Source organism: Heterocephalus glaber, unplaced genomic scaffold (genome assembly GCF_053883595.1).
Source record: "Heterocephalus glaber isolate CG9 unplaced genomic scaffold, H.glaber_assembly_v1.0 deba00001472, whole genome shotgun sequence".
Classification (NCBI taxonomy): Eukaryota; Metazoa; Chordata; class Mammalia; order Rodentia; family Bathyergidae; genus Heterocephalus; species Heterocephalus glaber.
Window position 1 is genome coordinate 99,312,907 of NW_028258315.1, and position 16,949 is coordinate 99,329,855.

Below are 16,949 nucleotides of genomic sequence, written 5' to 3' on the forward strand. Positions count from 1 at the left end.
AGCTGACTTAGTTCTGCTCACATGGGCATGCTGTGTTGGTATCAAACAAACCATACCTAATTGGCACATTCCTTTCAAATAAGCAAAGTTTTTATTTTACTACATAAATACCACCAACTTCACTAAGCATTATCACGCTTCATTAAAATACAAAATACTACAGGACTAAAGGATTTCACGGGCCACTTTCAGAGTACCAAAATAATGTTTAGCACGCCCCTAATTTTCAGTAGGCTTTTATAATATCGATACAGTTATATTTGTTTCATAAACTTTTAAGTCTTCATTTGCCATTAAACCAAGATTGTATCTGGTTAAATGCTCTCTTTTACAAATACAGAGATGAAGCCCATTATAAAAAAAATATTATAGTTCTATCCCAAAGCAAAACTTGCCCTGCATAACAGAAAAAAACACAGTTTAAAGGAAGGGCCTAAACAAGTGTGAGTCCCTGCCTTCCAGCAGCGATGTTATGAAGGTGTCGACACACCTCGCTTGGAATGGACAGGTTGAATGTCTTAGAGACTGATTCCTGGAAACCCTCCACAGCTTTTCCAAAAGATGTTTACATCTACGTAGCTCTCCCAGGAGAATGAAAATGGGCATCATTATACTCTCCAAAAGCAAACCTCGGCTCTCAAGGACTTCCATGGGGCTGTTCTAAGTCAAGGCATGTACTCTTCTGACAGTTTCTTCCACCTATCTCTGCACAAGGGATCGCAGTTCTAACTCCTTTTCATGTGATGACCTCAGCCTTATTTATGGAGTACACATCGAAAAGCCAAGCACATCAACAAAGGACACAATCATTTCTTTCATAAATATTTTACCATGTGAACGTATATGTAGTTAATATCTGAAGGCAGCACTGGGAATGTGAATCCCACACGTATGTGGCAAGTCTGGGGAGACGCTTTTGCCAGAAAACAGTGGTGTCTGTGTGGCCAGGTCCTACCTCCTGTATAAGCAAACACTTGATTCAGAGTAGACTAAGGTCAAATCCAAGACCACAATTTAAATAATACATTTTTAAGCTCATAAATACTTCCACGGTCTTGAACTTGATGCCATATTAGCCTGGCTCAGTCTGGTTCTGCTCTGTCTGATAAAAGCCTTATTCCCACCAGGAATGCGAGGGCCCTGCCCAAACCCCAAGTATGGTTGGACTTGTCAAAGTCCAAATTCAGATCCAGCACGTTCACCTGTTCTGTAGGCCTCTCTGCTGCTCTGTATTTACTATCCCTTGCACATGTCTCAAAGGACAGGAAGGTTGCCTTCGCCTCACCCCACCTGCCCCTCAGCATACAAAAGGCAGAGAGGGAGCCAGGAGTGGCGCACAGTGGAGTCGGCCAACCATGGACTGAGACCTTTGAAAGCAGGAGCAAAGTACATCTTTGTTGGCACAGGCATTCCGTCACAGTGATGGAAAGCTAGCACACCTCCCAGGGGCGAAGGTGACTTTCAGTGAGGTCAGTATTTGGAATTCAAGTCTCTGGACAGTTTGTATTTACTGATATTGACACATCAACTCCAAGTTTGAAAATATGAACAATAAAGTGAAGGCTGGTATCCTGGCCAGGGACCTGCTGAGGAGGCTGTTCTGTGTGGTGTAGGATGCCCGGGAGATTCCTGGCCTCCACCCACTAGCTGCTTCTCAGCGTCCACTGCAGACACTGCCAAGTGTCCCGAGGCAGGACTGCCCCTGCTGTCAAAGAACCAAAGACCTGAATTGAACTAAGCAAACAAGCAAATAAGAATACGCTTAGTTTAATATAGGATAATCTATCACAAATTTACACATTTACTTCTTTCTTCATCCACATCTAAAAATTAGGAACAAATCAGGTAGGCAGAAAACTTTCTCATGAAATCAAAATTTTGATACACTCACTTATTTTGAAAAAACAAATAAACAAACCAACCAAAAATCAGCACTGGCTACCCTCATTACCTAGGTTGTATAATGTCATCATAGTGTAATGACAGCGACTATTGAAAGAAATCACTATTGATTTCTAGTAGGACATCAGGGATCTTTACTACCTGTATCAAAACAGTTTTATGGTTTTAAACACAAGGACACCAAAAAAACTGGGAAAGCTGAAGATTTTCTGGTATTTTTATATATGCAGCAAGACAGGATCACAGGGCTAGAGGGTCCATCAGATATGAGTGCAGGGTATGGTTTAGTGACGAGGGCTCACGTGGGCCTGATGGACCTGTTCAGTTAGCGATGGTTAACGGCCTTTGCATCAACACTTCACTTACATGGACCCCAACAAAGAAAGAGGAGGGAAAGCGAGAATGGGGGAGAGTGAGCGAGCGAGCCACAATCGGTATACTGTACCGTCCCCGGGAATGATGCGCAGCGTCACTGTGTTTCCTGCTTCCTTGATTAGGTTGACAATGTCTGAGTGGGACTTGTTGGTGATGGAACAGCCATTCACTGCCAGGATCCGGTCTCCCACTTTGAGCTTGCCGCAGTGGTCAGCAGGGCTCCCCTCAATAATCCGACCTATTTTGTGAGGCATAGCCACACATGCATTGCCTGCTTTGATATTGAGTTTTAATTTTTTTAAAAGTGACGTAGGAATATAGTGAAGGGAGGAGAAAAGGGTTGAAAAGGGAAAGAGAAGGTTAAGTGTTAATTAATTAAAGCATTAAGCAAATGTTATTAAAGGAGAGCTCTGTGCCCATTGACAAAACATTGGCAATACCCAGAGTCTAAGAAGCCACTGCCCTGAAACTAGAGTTCATGGCTGTGGTTTTACCTGATTCAAAATGACGGAGAAACCCCAGCTTCCCGCTTAAAACAATTACAAAATTTGGAATATTTGCCAACTTCAAAGAGTCTTACAAGCCCCAGGATAGCCCGTCCTTGGCTTGAGGACTGTGAACGCCAGACCCAGCGTGGGATGGCTGTTTTCCTCACTTGGTGTCCACGTCACTTCATTTTGGGCCAGCTCTCAAGCTTCTACCAATGTTTTGTTCTTTCTCAATTTAGAAAAACAATCACTATTTCTGGTAAGACCTAAGAGTTTGCTGGCACTGGAAATTCAATCTGAAACCATCTAATGAAGCAACACTTTCTGCCTTCTATTAACAATGGCAACTCCTTCAGGAAAATGGCATACTGTAAGACATCAGCCAAGAAAGCAGCCAACCTCAGCAGTTTCCTGTAGGACCCTGCCCGCTCAGCCCACTGCATGTGACTCAGGGTAGGAGGGCTCATCACCTCCTGCACCACAATAGCCCCCTCAGAGGGACAGGGAAGTCTGGGACCCTGCTGGGCCAGCAGCACTTATTCAAAGCCAGCCTCAAATCATCCCTTCTCCTTGCTCACCATCAGTCACTGCACAACCATGCCATGAAGTACCAGGAAAAGGGCACTGGGAGAAGGTGGCTTCAGCTACATGTCACTGCTAACCCCTACAGGAACCAGGAAAGTTGGCTTTACGACCGACACGGGGTTTCTAGGTAACTGTTTCTATGTTTCTTGCATACATTCATCGATTCTGAGGATCTGTTTTTCTGGGAGCTATGAAGGGAGTTATACAGTTGAGTCACCTTCTGGAGAGGGTTGTGAAGTTAACATGGGAAACAATGGAACTAAGTGGGTAGACTTCCACGACAGTTTAGACCTGAAGGCTAACATGTGGGAAAGGCACTGGAATTCCTTTGAATTTGAGCAGATTTGCCCGAGTCTGTGGCATTGGGTGTAATGTCAAGTCCAAGAATTTCAAAAGGGAAAAACTATATACTGGGACTCAACAAGGAGGTGTAGTAGGAAACATCCATACTCATTCAAGATCTTGGTTAATCTTAGTTCGTTTTCAAGCAGAACTGGCAAGATGAAGCAGGTATGAGGAAAGCTCCACAGCTCAGAAGTCTCATGCAAGGTTTGGGGAGTTTGATTCGTTGATTGTAAAAACCAAAGGAAACAATCAAAGACCAAATTGTGAGTGAAAACATTCCATATTCATCATGTAACACAGAGCTTGCTACCCACATGCCTGCTCTTTCTTCCTAGAGACTGAAAGAATTCTGAAGTACTAAGAACACACAAGACATGGGAGCAGTCAAATTCTAGATCTGAAGATGAAAGCCTGAGATTTCTTATCCCATCTCTTCCCTTCGCTGTATTTGTAAAGTACGCAGAAAAGTTCCTAAAATTAATTTTAAAAACAAAACAAAAAACTCTTGCCTTGATCATGCACGCTGTGGTGACTGTCGGTGGAGCTCACAGAAAGCACCGTCCCGCACGCGCTGGGTCCTGAGCCACACGCACCGGCCAGTCCCCGGCCAAACAGAACGGGCCAGGGCCGGGGCCGGGCGACGTGCGCAGGAAGCCACTCAGCAAGGCCACGTGGAGGCAGAGGGCTCCCTACCCCAGGGCTCCGCGGGGTGCAGCACCGGGCTCATTCCGGCCAGGTCAGGAGACGATGGGGCCACGTGGGATGGCCACCAAGCCTGCCACAGCCCCGCCCCTTCGGCCACATTCCACATTCATTACGCTTGTGCTTGTGCGTGGGAGACGACAAAGGACTTAAAAAACGTGACCAGGAAGGTGGGAAACTTTTGGAGTGCACCTTGATAACTCACTGGAAAGGGAAGGAGGGCTAGATGAGTAGTGTTTGGAATCACCTAGATTCCTACTTCTCTTGGCTTGTGTACCCCGCAGGGTTAAATTTCAGAGACAACTGTGATTCTGCACACTTAGCTGAAACCTCAACCTCTGGATGAGTGCTAAAAGCAAATGTCTGTGAACTCCGATTTCAAGCAGATTCTTTTTTTGGGGACTGGGGACGGAACTTGGGACCTTGCGCTTGCAAGGCAAGCGGTGGCACCACTGAGCTAAATCCCCGCCCCCTCCAAGCAGATTCTTAAGCAACAGTCAAAACAGTGTTTACAATTTTAAAAACATTCGGCAGGGTAAAAGGCGGGCACAGGCAGGTGGGAAAAGGACCCCAGGCCACACTGTACTCCTCAGTCTTGACTCCTAGGCCTCTGTTTAAAACTCCCAAGGCCTTCGGGGCATCCCTACCGCTGACGGCTTACTCAGGACCTTTCCAAAATCTGTCTGGCAAAAATTTCAGATACCTCACGCGGTCAAGGGGTTGCTAATCAAGTTTTACGCAAATCTCCTGGCGAGCTTGAGGTTAGCACCCGAGGCCCTCCGGAAAGAAAGCGGGAAGGGTCGGAAGTCCCGCCCTCCGAAGGGCAGGGGCGAGGCGGCGGCCGGCACTCACCGAAGGCTGTGCCCGCCTCGGGCCTGCTCACCGAGGACACGATGACGAAACCGAAGCCCTCGCTGTCGCCGCGCCGGATTTCCACGTCGTAGGGCTGCAGGGCGGTGCTCACCACGCCGCCGCCGCCACCGCCGCCGCCGCTGCCGATGCCGCTGGTGCTGCCGCTGCCCGAGCTCACGGTGCTCAGCGAGTTCTGGCTGCCCTGCGGCGTGCGCTTGCCCTCGGCCAGCGAGGCCGTCTGTGTGCCGCTGTGCTGCGAGGACGCGGGCGACGGCACCTCGGGCTCCGGGGGCTTGGGCGCTGCAACAGAGGCAGGGCTGGAGGAGGCTGGCCCGGGCCTTCTCCAAGGGTCACATTTTCACCCAAGGCCCCTCTGCCTTGCGCAGGCTAGGCTCCGACCGGCTATGCCTGCCTCAGCCTCCCGATGGGCTTACGGGTAGCCTGCCACGCCTGGCCGCTTCTCTCGGTAACTAAAGGTCCCTGCCCAGGACTGCTGGTCCCGTGCACACACCAAAGAGGACGCTCAACGTGTGCACCATCTGCGGGCGGACCGTCTGCCAACACCGACGCTCAGATCCAAGTGTGCGGCAAGACCAGCCCACACTGAAATAGTTCCCCGCTGCACAAAAGGAAATTTATACCAAGCACAGCCACTGTCTCGGCTTCTCGGTCTGAGCACGCACTCGCATGCTTCTGCTCAGGTGCTGCTGGCTCTGCTGGGTGGACTGCACAGGGAAGTTTCTCCGCTGCGGGCGGCAGGCAGCTTCCCTTCTGCCGTCAGACGCCAGTGTCTACTCTGATCTCAGAGCCAGAGGCCCGGCTGCTGCAGCTGAGTGACCATCACTGCTCGGTCAGCTGACTTCATCATGCACCCAGCAGCCGGTACCGTAAGTGAGGCCAGCCACGCCATGATCAAAGCCTATGTATGTCCAGGGTGTGGGGAGGCTACATTAGTTCCCGGAGCTTTTCCTTTTGTGATTTTTTTATATTGTGGAAAAGTACGTATAGCATCAATTTTACCATTTTAGACATTTTCACCTGTACAATTCCATGCGTAAGTACATTCACACTGCTGTGCATCTGTTTCCAGAACTTCATCGTCTTTCCCAACGGAAACTCTGTCCTCAGTGATACCACTCCCCACTTCCCTGGCACCCACCCTCCCTCTCTACGAATCTGACTACTCTCCAAACCTCCAGAAAGGGGAACGCGCAGGAGTTGGCCTTTGGCTCATTTCACTCCGCACAATGTCTCTCCTTAGATCTAGCGTGCCCTTTACGGAAAGCCAGAAATTCAAAAGACTGTACAATTTTTAAAAAGGGTTTAAAACAAAAAAAATCACATTGCCTTACTATTTGTGGATCATGGAAGTCAAATAATTTTCAACTCATCTCAAAATCCTGTTTTAGCTTACTGCCACCAGCTGTATGACGTACTTACTATGTTAAGAGGGATTTTGCAGCCATCAAGGAACTCTAGGGACACAAGATATGGTTGATGGGCACTGTTTTCCATGGCTGCAGTAGGTAGGACTCTCACACTGCAATTTAATGTTAATTCTGTAACTAATTATATGTCACTTAAAACAGGTTTTATACTAGTTATTTTTTAAAAATAAGTTACTAATTTTATCTGATAGGTATTCATTACACTACTATTAATATTATGGAGAATTCATAATATTCATGTCACATTACTCAGTACTTCAACTGATACAACGCTTAATTTCTTCTACATTCAGGGTTCTGTCTTACAGGCCTTGAGGTGGGAACTGCATACAAATTTGCACAATTAAGTCATATTATGCTTTTTGGAAGCTGAAAGACAATGGGAAGGACAGATCTGTACACAATTAGATGTCTCAAATGGTGGACTCTGATTCAGAAGTAAATTGAGAGTCCCAAGAATGGCAAGGAGGAGATGCTAAGACGAAGGCAGACAGAGGAGGGGAAAACTCCGGAGGAAGGAGGTTCTTCATGAGCCCAGCCTAAGGATATGCAGTGTCTTAAGGACTAGGCTGGAAGCTTGTAGACAGGATGAAGGAATGAAAGACGACCTAGCATTGACTGGTTTCATATATATAACAGGAAAAACAAGGTACAACAAGACTTTTTTATGAGCATTTGTTTCAGTTCAAACCTAATTTTAAGCTCACTTAATTTTAAGCTACAACTTTTCTCTAATGACCTCTTTTGTTGAGAATTATTATAACACAAAGAGGGTAGCTGAGTTCTGGTTGGATGGGAGGTAGCTAATATACATTCAATAGACTTCTGGAAGCCTTTGCTGAATACATGCAAATTGCACATTAAAGTACTTTTGAATGACAGCAGTTTTGCAGGGTTGGAGAGAAGCAAACCATCTGGAAATTCTGAGCTTGATCCCATTTGCAAACATTTGCTAAAATAGAAGCTTGAGGAGGCAGACACAAAAGTGACAGCGCACTATCTGAAGGAATGAATGAAAAACGTACCAGCAAACACCACTTTACGCCGCACTGTGAGGTTGACGTGTCCTTGCTTGGCCGCTTGCTGCATGAGCTGGACCACGAGCTGGTGTGATTTTCCAATTACTGGTGTACCATCTACACAGACTAATTCGTCGCCAGACCGCAGGCGGCCGTCCGCATCAGCAGCACCCAGTGGTACGATGTGACCAATATAAATCTGTGGAGCAATGGGATGATGGATGGAACATTGCCCTTCTGGAATGCTCTTATACTGATGGCCTCCACATCTTCAGAAATCCCTCCCTTCCTTCCTTCCTTCCTTCCTTCCTTCCTTCCTTCCTTCCTTCCTTGCTTCCTCCCTTCCTCCCTTCCTCCCTTCCTGTCTGCTGCATGCCACAGACATTTAGCAAGCATCCACTGTGTACAAAGCATTGCACTAGGTGCTGTGACAATTTTTAAAACAGTAATGTCTCTTGCTGGGTTCCTTGATGTTTATCTGGGTTCTACTGATGACTCCCTCTTTCTATTTCCCCTTGAAGACGTAGATCACTTTAGTCCCTCATTTATAAAAATGTTTCTCCTTTCAAGTTTACCAAAAAAATCCTCCTTTCATAAAACTCTGCTAGTTATAAAAATACTATTACTTTTAAGGGTCCAGTAGTATGCCTAGCAACAGGGAATGCCCAATTAATGTTGTTAGATGAATTAATTAAGCAAAAGCTAGTGTGACACCCCATCACTGCAATCTCTGCAAACCTGAAAGCAGAGCAATGTCTGTATTTAGGGAGTTGCTGCTGCATTTCCCAGTCACTAAACTTGACTTAGAATATTTGTGTGGCTTCCCTCTCAGTAGACAAGAACGCTACAATTACATTTACACGGTATTTAGAGCTCACCAGAGAGCTGGACAAACCAGTGGCTAATGATAAGAATCTGGAATTGGGCTTCTATCAGTCCTTTTTACTGGGTCTGTAGTCTTGGGCAAGTTAATGAACCTTTTGTGTCTTTCTGAATTAAATGGGATAAGTTCCCAGATTTGATAGATGAGAGAATGTCTGTTAAGAGTTGTTAGCATCATGCCCGGCACATATTCAGTGGTCAATGACAGCAAATCGCAGCTATTAATATCATGAGGGAATCAGCAACAGTTATCTTTAGTTCTCTCTGGCCCTTTCAAAGGGGTCCTGCCATGTCATGCTGGACTTATTCTAAAGCGGAGGCCCAGGGAGGGTGCATGTCACCCGGCCCAGTGCAGGTTTGCCTCCTCCTCCGTGAGGAGCAGATCCTGCCTTCTCCACCTCATGCGCCCCGTGAGGCAGTGCGTCCTGTGAGCAGCCTGTCCCCAACATGCAGGCCCACTACCTGCTGACAGATAGCAGAGCTGGCCCCAGAGGGCAGACCATGACCTTTCTTACTGCTCCCTAGTTTGCTTTGTTTCCCTCTTTCTTAGCGGGGGCCTCCAGATGCCACAGCTGCTGTGCTCCATAACACTGACACAAACTTGAGAAAGAATTTTGTCCCTTCTTTCTGGGAAAAGAAGGAGCTCCCCCTCCCCGCAAAACCCAGCAAGTCCACACTAGGCACCACAAAGAGCCAGCGCGGCCTCTGAGCTGCGCTCTAGGCCTGGTGACCTGTAGTCACCGCCAACCTGCTCTGAAGTCTTAGCAAACGGCACCGTGGAGAGAAGAGAAGCAGACAAAACACTCACGGGCTCCCCTGGCTCATTTCCACCTAGAATTCTAAATCCGAATCCAGTCTCTTTCCTCCAGAGGAAGATGTCCTGTTCTTGGTGATCTGGAACTGCAGAAGAGGGAGAAGGAACACATTATTTCACTGATAAAAGTCATGCCGCTAAAACGAACACGACTACAGGACCAAGACTGCTGACGTCTGAGCAGATGAAAGCTTTCCAGTGCACAGAGAAATAAAGGGATGAGGATGGGTGAAGTGATAGGTGACACTGGGTACGAGTAAACAGTGGGAACAGTTTCGGAGGCCTGCAGCTCCGCAGAGGACTGCCACTGTTGGACAGTCCCTGAGCAAGTCCATGCCATTATGGCTGCTTTCGTCAGTACTGCTGCAAGGGGAGTGAACTAAATTAAATCCATGTTTTATCAACAGAGGATGGAAAGGAATGGCTTGGGTAAAAAAGAGTTCCTAACTTATTTTTAAGTGTCTTTTCCTCTTTAAGATTAATAATAACATCAGTAATTTGATTTGTAAGATCATTTCTACTAAAAAAAACATTTACTCTGAAGGGCTGGGATGTAGCTCAGTGGTAGAACACTTAGATAAGCATGTAGAAGGCCATACATGTTGGTTCAATTACCAATGTGGCAGAAAAAAAAAAATCCTACTATTTCCAAAAACAGTAAGTAGTCAGTCTTCCATATTCAGAAGATTAACTGTGATGACAGACATTCTATATTAACTAATCACACCTCATTGCTAAGACGACTGCTTTACTCCAGAATCTATGATATTTCAACATCATAAGTATTAATTTAGTCCAGGGCCTTAAAATGAAAAGTCTTATTTTTAAAAAGAAATTTCTAGAAGAAAATGCTTACTGTACACAAAATCTTTCTAAGTATCACTGTTACTTCACTAAGGTAACAAAAAAGGTTATTTTAATTCTAATTTAATATTTTCATGTTTATGTAGGGTGTTTTATAGCCCACAAAGTGCCATAGCTTTTACTGATGGAGAACAAAGTACCACTGAGTTGCAGTGAATTGTAAAGGAGATTTTAAAATACTATTCTGGGGCCGGGGATTTAGCTCAGTGGTTCCGCCACCTGCCTCGCAAGCGCAAGGACCCGAGTTCGATCCCCAATACCAAAAAAACACAACTATTTTGCATAATTTCTCGTGTGTTGAATTAATTGAATTTTGGGCTAAAGGAGTACATCGGCCTGAAAATTTAATTCTTGTCTTCTCCAATTTTCTACATTGAGCTAGCAAAGAAGAAGGTGGCTATTTAGGTTTCATCTTGGCAAGAGTTGTTCCTTTTTAGAAGTCATCCATGGCTTAGGGTACATAGCGAGTGACTACACTGAGTGGAGGAAACAGAATGAACAGGTAAATACCAGTCGGAGGGCTTTGGCTCTGATCGGGATATATTTTGGCTTGACCTATCTTAATGCTATGGGTTTAAGCGGGTGCTTTTCATTCAATCTTTTTTACTACAATTGCTGAGGCTAAGCAGCAAGACACCATGGAAAAGGAACTCAGTTACATCATAGGACTCCTGTAAAAACAACTGGGTAGTAGTATCTTCTTGTGCACAGTAAGGTAATGATATTTTTTTTTCCTGTTTGGGTAGCTGGGTAAACGGTATTTGCTGTAATAGCCTCATTGAGACAACAAATTAAATCAAGTGGTGTGTCGTCTTTGGTCCACTCACACAGGAGGATTACTACCCTAATGCACCACTGCTCTTTCCAGCCAGCACTAGGCTGCTGGGAGAGCCTGTCTGAAGTCTTCGAGGATGATGGGGTCTGTGAGCAGCGAAGGCACCTCTGCAGAGGCTTCCCACACAGATTCCTCTTCCCCAGCATCATCTAACACAGGAGCATTTGCTCACCCCACGGGGATGCCAAATGTGGCGAGGTGCTGCCTTATGCTGCACATTCGGATGTCAGCTACCATGGCATGGGAGGCTGTGGCCAGCAGACTCAGGCTCATCACAGTCTAGTCCACAGGAAAAAAGCATTTGTCTCCTTTTGAGAATCAATGAGAAGATGGGAAATTTATTTAAAGTGTTTTCTATTGAAAAGAAAGATGCCCAATGATGCTCAGGCTGTTAAAGACACCAGGAATGAGCTGGGAAACACAGACACAAACACGGACACACATGAAGGATACAAAGAAAGTCTTTTGGCACTTGAATTTTGGAATTTTAACTATTTAACTCTGCCATCAACTAAATGCTGTTGCTCAGGTATGTAGCTTTGGTGATCTATCAGTCCTGAAATGTATTAAAGATTGTCACTTTTCTCTCCTCTGATGCCATTCCTTTAAATGGCTTTTCTCTTCTTTAATTTAAGCAGATTTTATTAGAATTAAGTTGTTAAGCAGTGAGGTTAAGCCGTTTTTCCTGATATTAATATTTATTTATTTATTTATTTATTTATTTATTTAGTGAGGCCAATCTAATAGAGCTAAGAAAATCCTGTCGCCTTGTCTTCGTTTTCAGGTTCTCTTACAGGAAACCATGTTACCAGTAAACCTCCTTTTGGTAATGCCAGTAACAACTCCATCAAGTAGTCAAAAGACTTCCTTTGACAGCTGGAAACAGTGGAGCCACCAGTTCTGAAGGGACACCTCCTGGTGTCTCCATTGCTACCGACACATGCAGCGCTCCAGCCCTGACGAACACATGCGTGCCACTCCTCCTCTCCTGTTGTCTTTGGTTTTTGGATTTTTTTTGGTACCGGGGATCGAACTCTGAACCTTGCGCTTGCGAGGCAGGCAATGGAACCACTGAGCTAAATCCCCGGCCCTCCTGTTGTCTTTGGGTTCTGCCTGGGCCCCAAGAGAACCTACAGGCTTCCCTTCCTGCCACTTCCCGATCCCTCCCTGACTGCCCCAAGCTCCAGACAGAGGGGAACAGCACACAGGATGAAGGATGATGGGGAAAGGTTTGCAGCAGCGCCTTACTCGGACATTCTCCAAAATTCGTGGAACTGATTTCTCTCTCTCTCTCACCCTTGCTCAATCCCGATGCAGGCGAAGGTGACATAGCTGGAATATTAATTTCACAATTTTGCAAAGCTTAATGTATGTTGTTTCTCTCAGTTCATTTTAATTTAGTTGTGGTTGATAAGGTGATGTGCAATTCAGCTTTCACAATAAAGGTCATAGCTGCTAAGGATTTTAAGCCTTAGTTTCATTTCATTTTTTCTTCCTTTTTTTTCCCATTATGTTTTACTTGTCAAAAAGTTAGAATTTACAATTGTACTACCCAGAATTTCCTATGATTCCCATTACCATCTTAAGCTTTTCATATTAAGACTATAAAGAACATACTTCTCAAATGACCTTGTTTCAATCATGTCATGAACTGTAGATTGTCTACAACCTTACTGCCTTTTCAAAAAAAATTTAAGTATATTTGCCTTACTCTCTAATCTGCTGCTCTACTACAGCATTTATTTAAGGGAATATCAAGTTTTGGATGGAACTGATTCTTGTACTACTTGTCCAGGTGAATTCTGGGCAGTTCAAAGCATAAGAGTCTTATATTTAGAGGCATAAATTATTGGATCTGTCCAAGATCTGAACAAACACACAGATGAGAACTGTCATCATAGCTCTTAAAATCCACACTTACACATGAGCTCCTTCTGTGCACTACAATAAAGGAGCTTGGTCACCAATTTCAAACTGCAGAGCAGGGCTCTCTAAAGCAGGACAGACTTACAGTGCTGGCTAGTGAGACAGCTTTGAGCTTTTTCCTTTCCAAAATCATAGCTTCAGAACTCCTTCTGTACCAACTGGTACAGGATACTAGCTGATTTTCCTGAACATTACCAACAAGACTGCCTCAGTGTCATTCTTAAAGACTTGTGCACAAGCGCTATGTTATCTGGAGAAAATACAGAATAGGCAACACGGCTTTTAGAGGCTGTCAGTGCTTGCCTCTGTCTTTAATTAAACACTGAGACCCTGCAAATGGATTCATCAACACACCTGTACTTCAGATTGCTTCGTTCTGATACTGCTGTTCTGGCAGAAGGCCCTATGAAGATTTTGGTATTTTGTAAAACATTTAGGCCATGTGAAGGATTGTGATCAGAGATGCATTTATCTTCCCATTGCCCTTAACAATAAATTAGATATTTAAAGAAAATATATTTTCAACCAAAAAGAGGTCATTGGTACAAGTAAGGTGCTGTGGCTGACCTTACCTTTCTTGTTTTTCCTGGAGTACTTTGTTCACTTTATTATGAAGAGGGGCAGAGAATCATATTTATCAAGGGTATACACTGTACTTTTGTTGTTCTTAGAAGATATAAAACAACATAGGGAAGTGGGAAAGATTGATCTGGGGTACAGCAAAATACTGATTGAAAGACAAGAGTAAGTACTATGAAAACAAAAATCTGTGAGAGATACTGAATAATTACCATGGATCAGGAGACCATCATTATTCTCGCTTAGCACTGAGGAAGAAATCCACGGGAATCTTAACATCAATTAGGTTGTTACTATGACTCAATTACAGAGCCGCCAATCACCAAAGAGAAATTGATTCTCATTTGTGCTGCTACTTTTGATTTCTTACATGTTAAAGAAAGTAAAGAAACAAAAGAGAAGCCATTCCAAATATTTCAGTCTACTACCTGAGCAATTTCCATGTTTACAGCAGCTGGTTATGGCCACATTACATATTCTTATTTCTTTCTTTGAGGGAAAACTCTCTTAAAAATTTGATAAAAATACCAGACTGTCTCAGAAATGCTGCTTCCATCAGGGTGAATGAGCTGGAGCCTTCTATTGAACAGGGCGTGAGAACAGTCCTGTCCAGATCCCCACAGCACTTCAGAGCCCAATTTATTTTATCAAAAAAGATCTGTACATGGAAAACCCAGTCATAAATGTGTACTGTACTGAGAAAGCAGAAACATAGTCAGTAAAGCAATATCTTAACATCCACTGAAGCCAGGCCATTGACTGGAGAAGTCGCATGGCTAAAGAGAAATGTGAAGGGAATATGAAAACATTCCCCCTCAGAAAACATTTCTGCAGTTTTTAAAAAATAGAATCACTACAAGTCGGGAGAAGACACAGGATGGACCTCAGGCTTATACCAGTTAAGCATCTTTGATTTCACAATCCGAAATGCTCCAAAATCTAGAAACTTTGAAAGTATTGACATGGCACGGAAAATAGAAAATTTCACACCATAAAACTTTGTTTCATATAAAAAATTATTTAAAATATTGTATAAAATTATCGTGGGGCTATGTGTACAAGGTATATATGAAACATAAAGGTATCTGTTTAGACTTGAGTTCCATTCCCAAGACATCTCATTATGTATATGAAAATATTCTAAAATCTGAGGAAAACCTGAAATCCAAAACACTTCTGCCCTCAAGCATTTTGGAGAGGGATGCTCAGCCTGCACTTGCATCTACTGGACGTGTGAGATATCCCAAAGGGAATGTCTTTTCTTTAGCGAGGCCTCCAGGACACTTCATGGTGTCTTTCTCGTCCAGACTGAACAATCCCTTTGCAGATTAGTGGGATTTTGTTAGCATGGCAGCCCTTGGCCTACACAAGATATTTAATGGCGTGCACTGTGGTAGTAAGAGGGTGATATTTCTCCTGCTAGAGAAAAAGCATCCTTGGGTCCCTCAGCAACTTTGGTCTCTTGTGGTCCCTACTGCTGACTTTCACCCAAGGGTGCAGTCGGGTTTCCCTCTCAGCCAGAGTGCTGGCTCCAGTCTCCTTTCTTGGGTCACAGAGCAGCTCACTTCTCAGCCACCAAAGGAACATGGCACCATGCCGGGCAGGAGGCTGGGAGCTGCCACCCCTCACCAGCTGCTCTTCCCGGACCCTCTGTAGGGCCTGTCTGAGAGGTGACCACAGCTGTGGTTAGGGACAGACCCCTGGCCCGGGGTGGCAGGGACGGTTCACCTCAGTCCTTCCCCCAGCAGCCCCCCGCCTGACACATTCCCTTCCATCCCATGACAACAAGAATAAGGCGGGGAAGAAAGTCCCCGGTGCTTCTCGCCACAAGTCTCGCTCAGAGCACAAGAGCCAGCAATGCCCTGCACGGGCCAGGCTGCACTTCCTGAACTCCAGCCGTTCAGGAACTTTCATTGGTGAGGTAAATGAATATCATTTATAGTGCACAGTCTTTGGCAGTCGTTTCATAGGAGAAAGAAGGAATTCAAACATGAAAGGGATACTAGGTTTGCAGTTTTTATAAAAAAGGGAAAACCAAAGAACACACTTAACCACTACAAATAATTAAAGTGCAAATCACCCACTACTATTTGTTTTTACTTTAGGAGAATGTTTAGAAAGACTAATAATAGTAAAAAAATAATAGTATTTTTAAACCCAAGAGACCATTCAGGAAGCATTTTTCTTCATTACCCCTATAATAAAATTTACCCTATTGGATATCAGAGTAGTTTCACAAGACCCAGGTTCAGAGGGAGCCATGATCTCCCCTCAGGGGGGAATTCATGATACAGCAGCTCTTAACTGAAGAGAAAAACAATCACTTTTTATCCAAGGCTTGGTGGGCAGGAAAGGCCCCTCCCTTCCCGCTGACACCTTCTGTACTCCGCCTTTGATGACCGGGATCCTCACCCCCTCCCCAGCCTGCAGGCAGAGTGGAACCTCCGTGAATGCCTGGCAGATTCCCCTTCCTCGGAGAAGCTTTCACCTCTCCTCCTGAGGACGTCCCTTTACCCTCTTCCATGGGAGCCACCGCAGAAAGGTGGGGATGGGCGGGTCTGGGGCCCGCAGGAGCGGGGGTTACTCACGTCGGTTCTCATACATGCTCCTAGACTGGGCCCAGATTTTAAAAGGATCCGGCTTTTTCTGCCCAGGGTTGTCGGTCTGATCAGCAGCGGGGGCCTCTGTGGGCGGGTACTCAGGGAGCACCTGCGTGGTGTGGCTTGGGGATGCCGTGTGCAGATTCCGGTGGCTGGAGACACTGTGCTGAGAACCGGTCTGGCTGTCTTTCCTCTCCAGTGGTTGCTGAAAGTAAGCAAGAGACAGGGTCGAGGACAGATTACCTGGCTCCGAGTGGGTGTCTCCCCAGCTCGACTCCCTTAAGCACTTCTGCATACACAAACATAGACACATCAAGGGCACGTCTGGTTTCCACCTTTGTCACTAATGCTGAGTGCAGATAAATCCCCCAGTGACTGGCAGACAGATACAGGGGTGGGCCAGACAAAGACATAATCACAAGCCATGCTGTTCTCTGGGAGGTAACGGAAACAAATCCAATTTTCATCAGAGGTTCTCAGCTGAGACACCAGGCTTCTTTACTGTAAGATGCATCAGTTTTAACATCCTCATTTCTTCACAAAAATATGTGTGACACAAAATACGACGAGTGCTTTAGCTGTAAGGCTATCATATCCAGAAGAAGACAACTGGGCTAATGTGCTTGCTGGGGCTTCAAAGGCTGGCTTTCAGTAATAAAACACCATGTCCTCTCCACAGGTCTGTTGCGCCCAGGAGAAAGAGGGCTGATCTTCAGATAGCCTCTTGTTATGT

The 16,949-nt window shown here is 45.2% G+C and overlaps 1 protein-coding gene across 43 annotated transcripts in view; it reads right to left on the reverse strand.

Annotated features, from left to right (window-relative positions):
• The window catches only part of Magi1 (membrane associated guanylate kinase, WW and PDZ domain containing 1), a 353,668-nt gene that overhangs the window by 13,114 nt on the left and 323,605 nt on the right, over positions 1-16,949 (reverse strand). For 20 of the 43 annotated variants that reach the window (XR_015439229.1, XR_015439228.1, XM_087181668.1 and 17 more), the window contains 6 exons: positions 16,205-16,421; positions 12,360-12,443; positions 9,407-9,498; positions 7,723-7,915; positions 5,250-5,549; positions 2,348-2,551 (listed from right to left, as the gene is read on the reverse strand). Coding sequence is in view for 41 of the 43 variants with exons in the window: in XM_087181668.1 (XP_087037794.1) it covers positions 2,348-2,551; positions 5,250-5,549; positions 7,723-7,915; positions 9,407-9,498; positions 12,360-12,443; positions 16,205-16,421 (1,090 nt within the window). In the remaining 2 variants the exon portion in view is untranslated. The remainder of the gene's footprint in view (positions 1-2,347; positions 2,552-5,249; positions 5,550-7,722; positions 7,916-9,406; positions 9,499-12,359; positions 12,444-16,204; positions 16,422-16,949) is intronic. The other 23 variants (XM_087181653.1, XM_087181650.1, XM_087181649.1 and 20 more) reach the window with 6 other exon arrangements.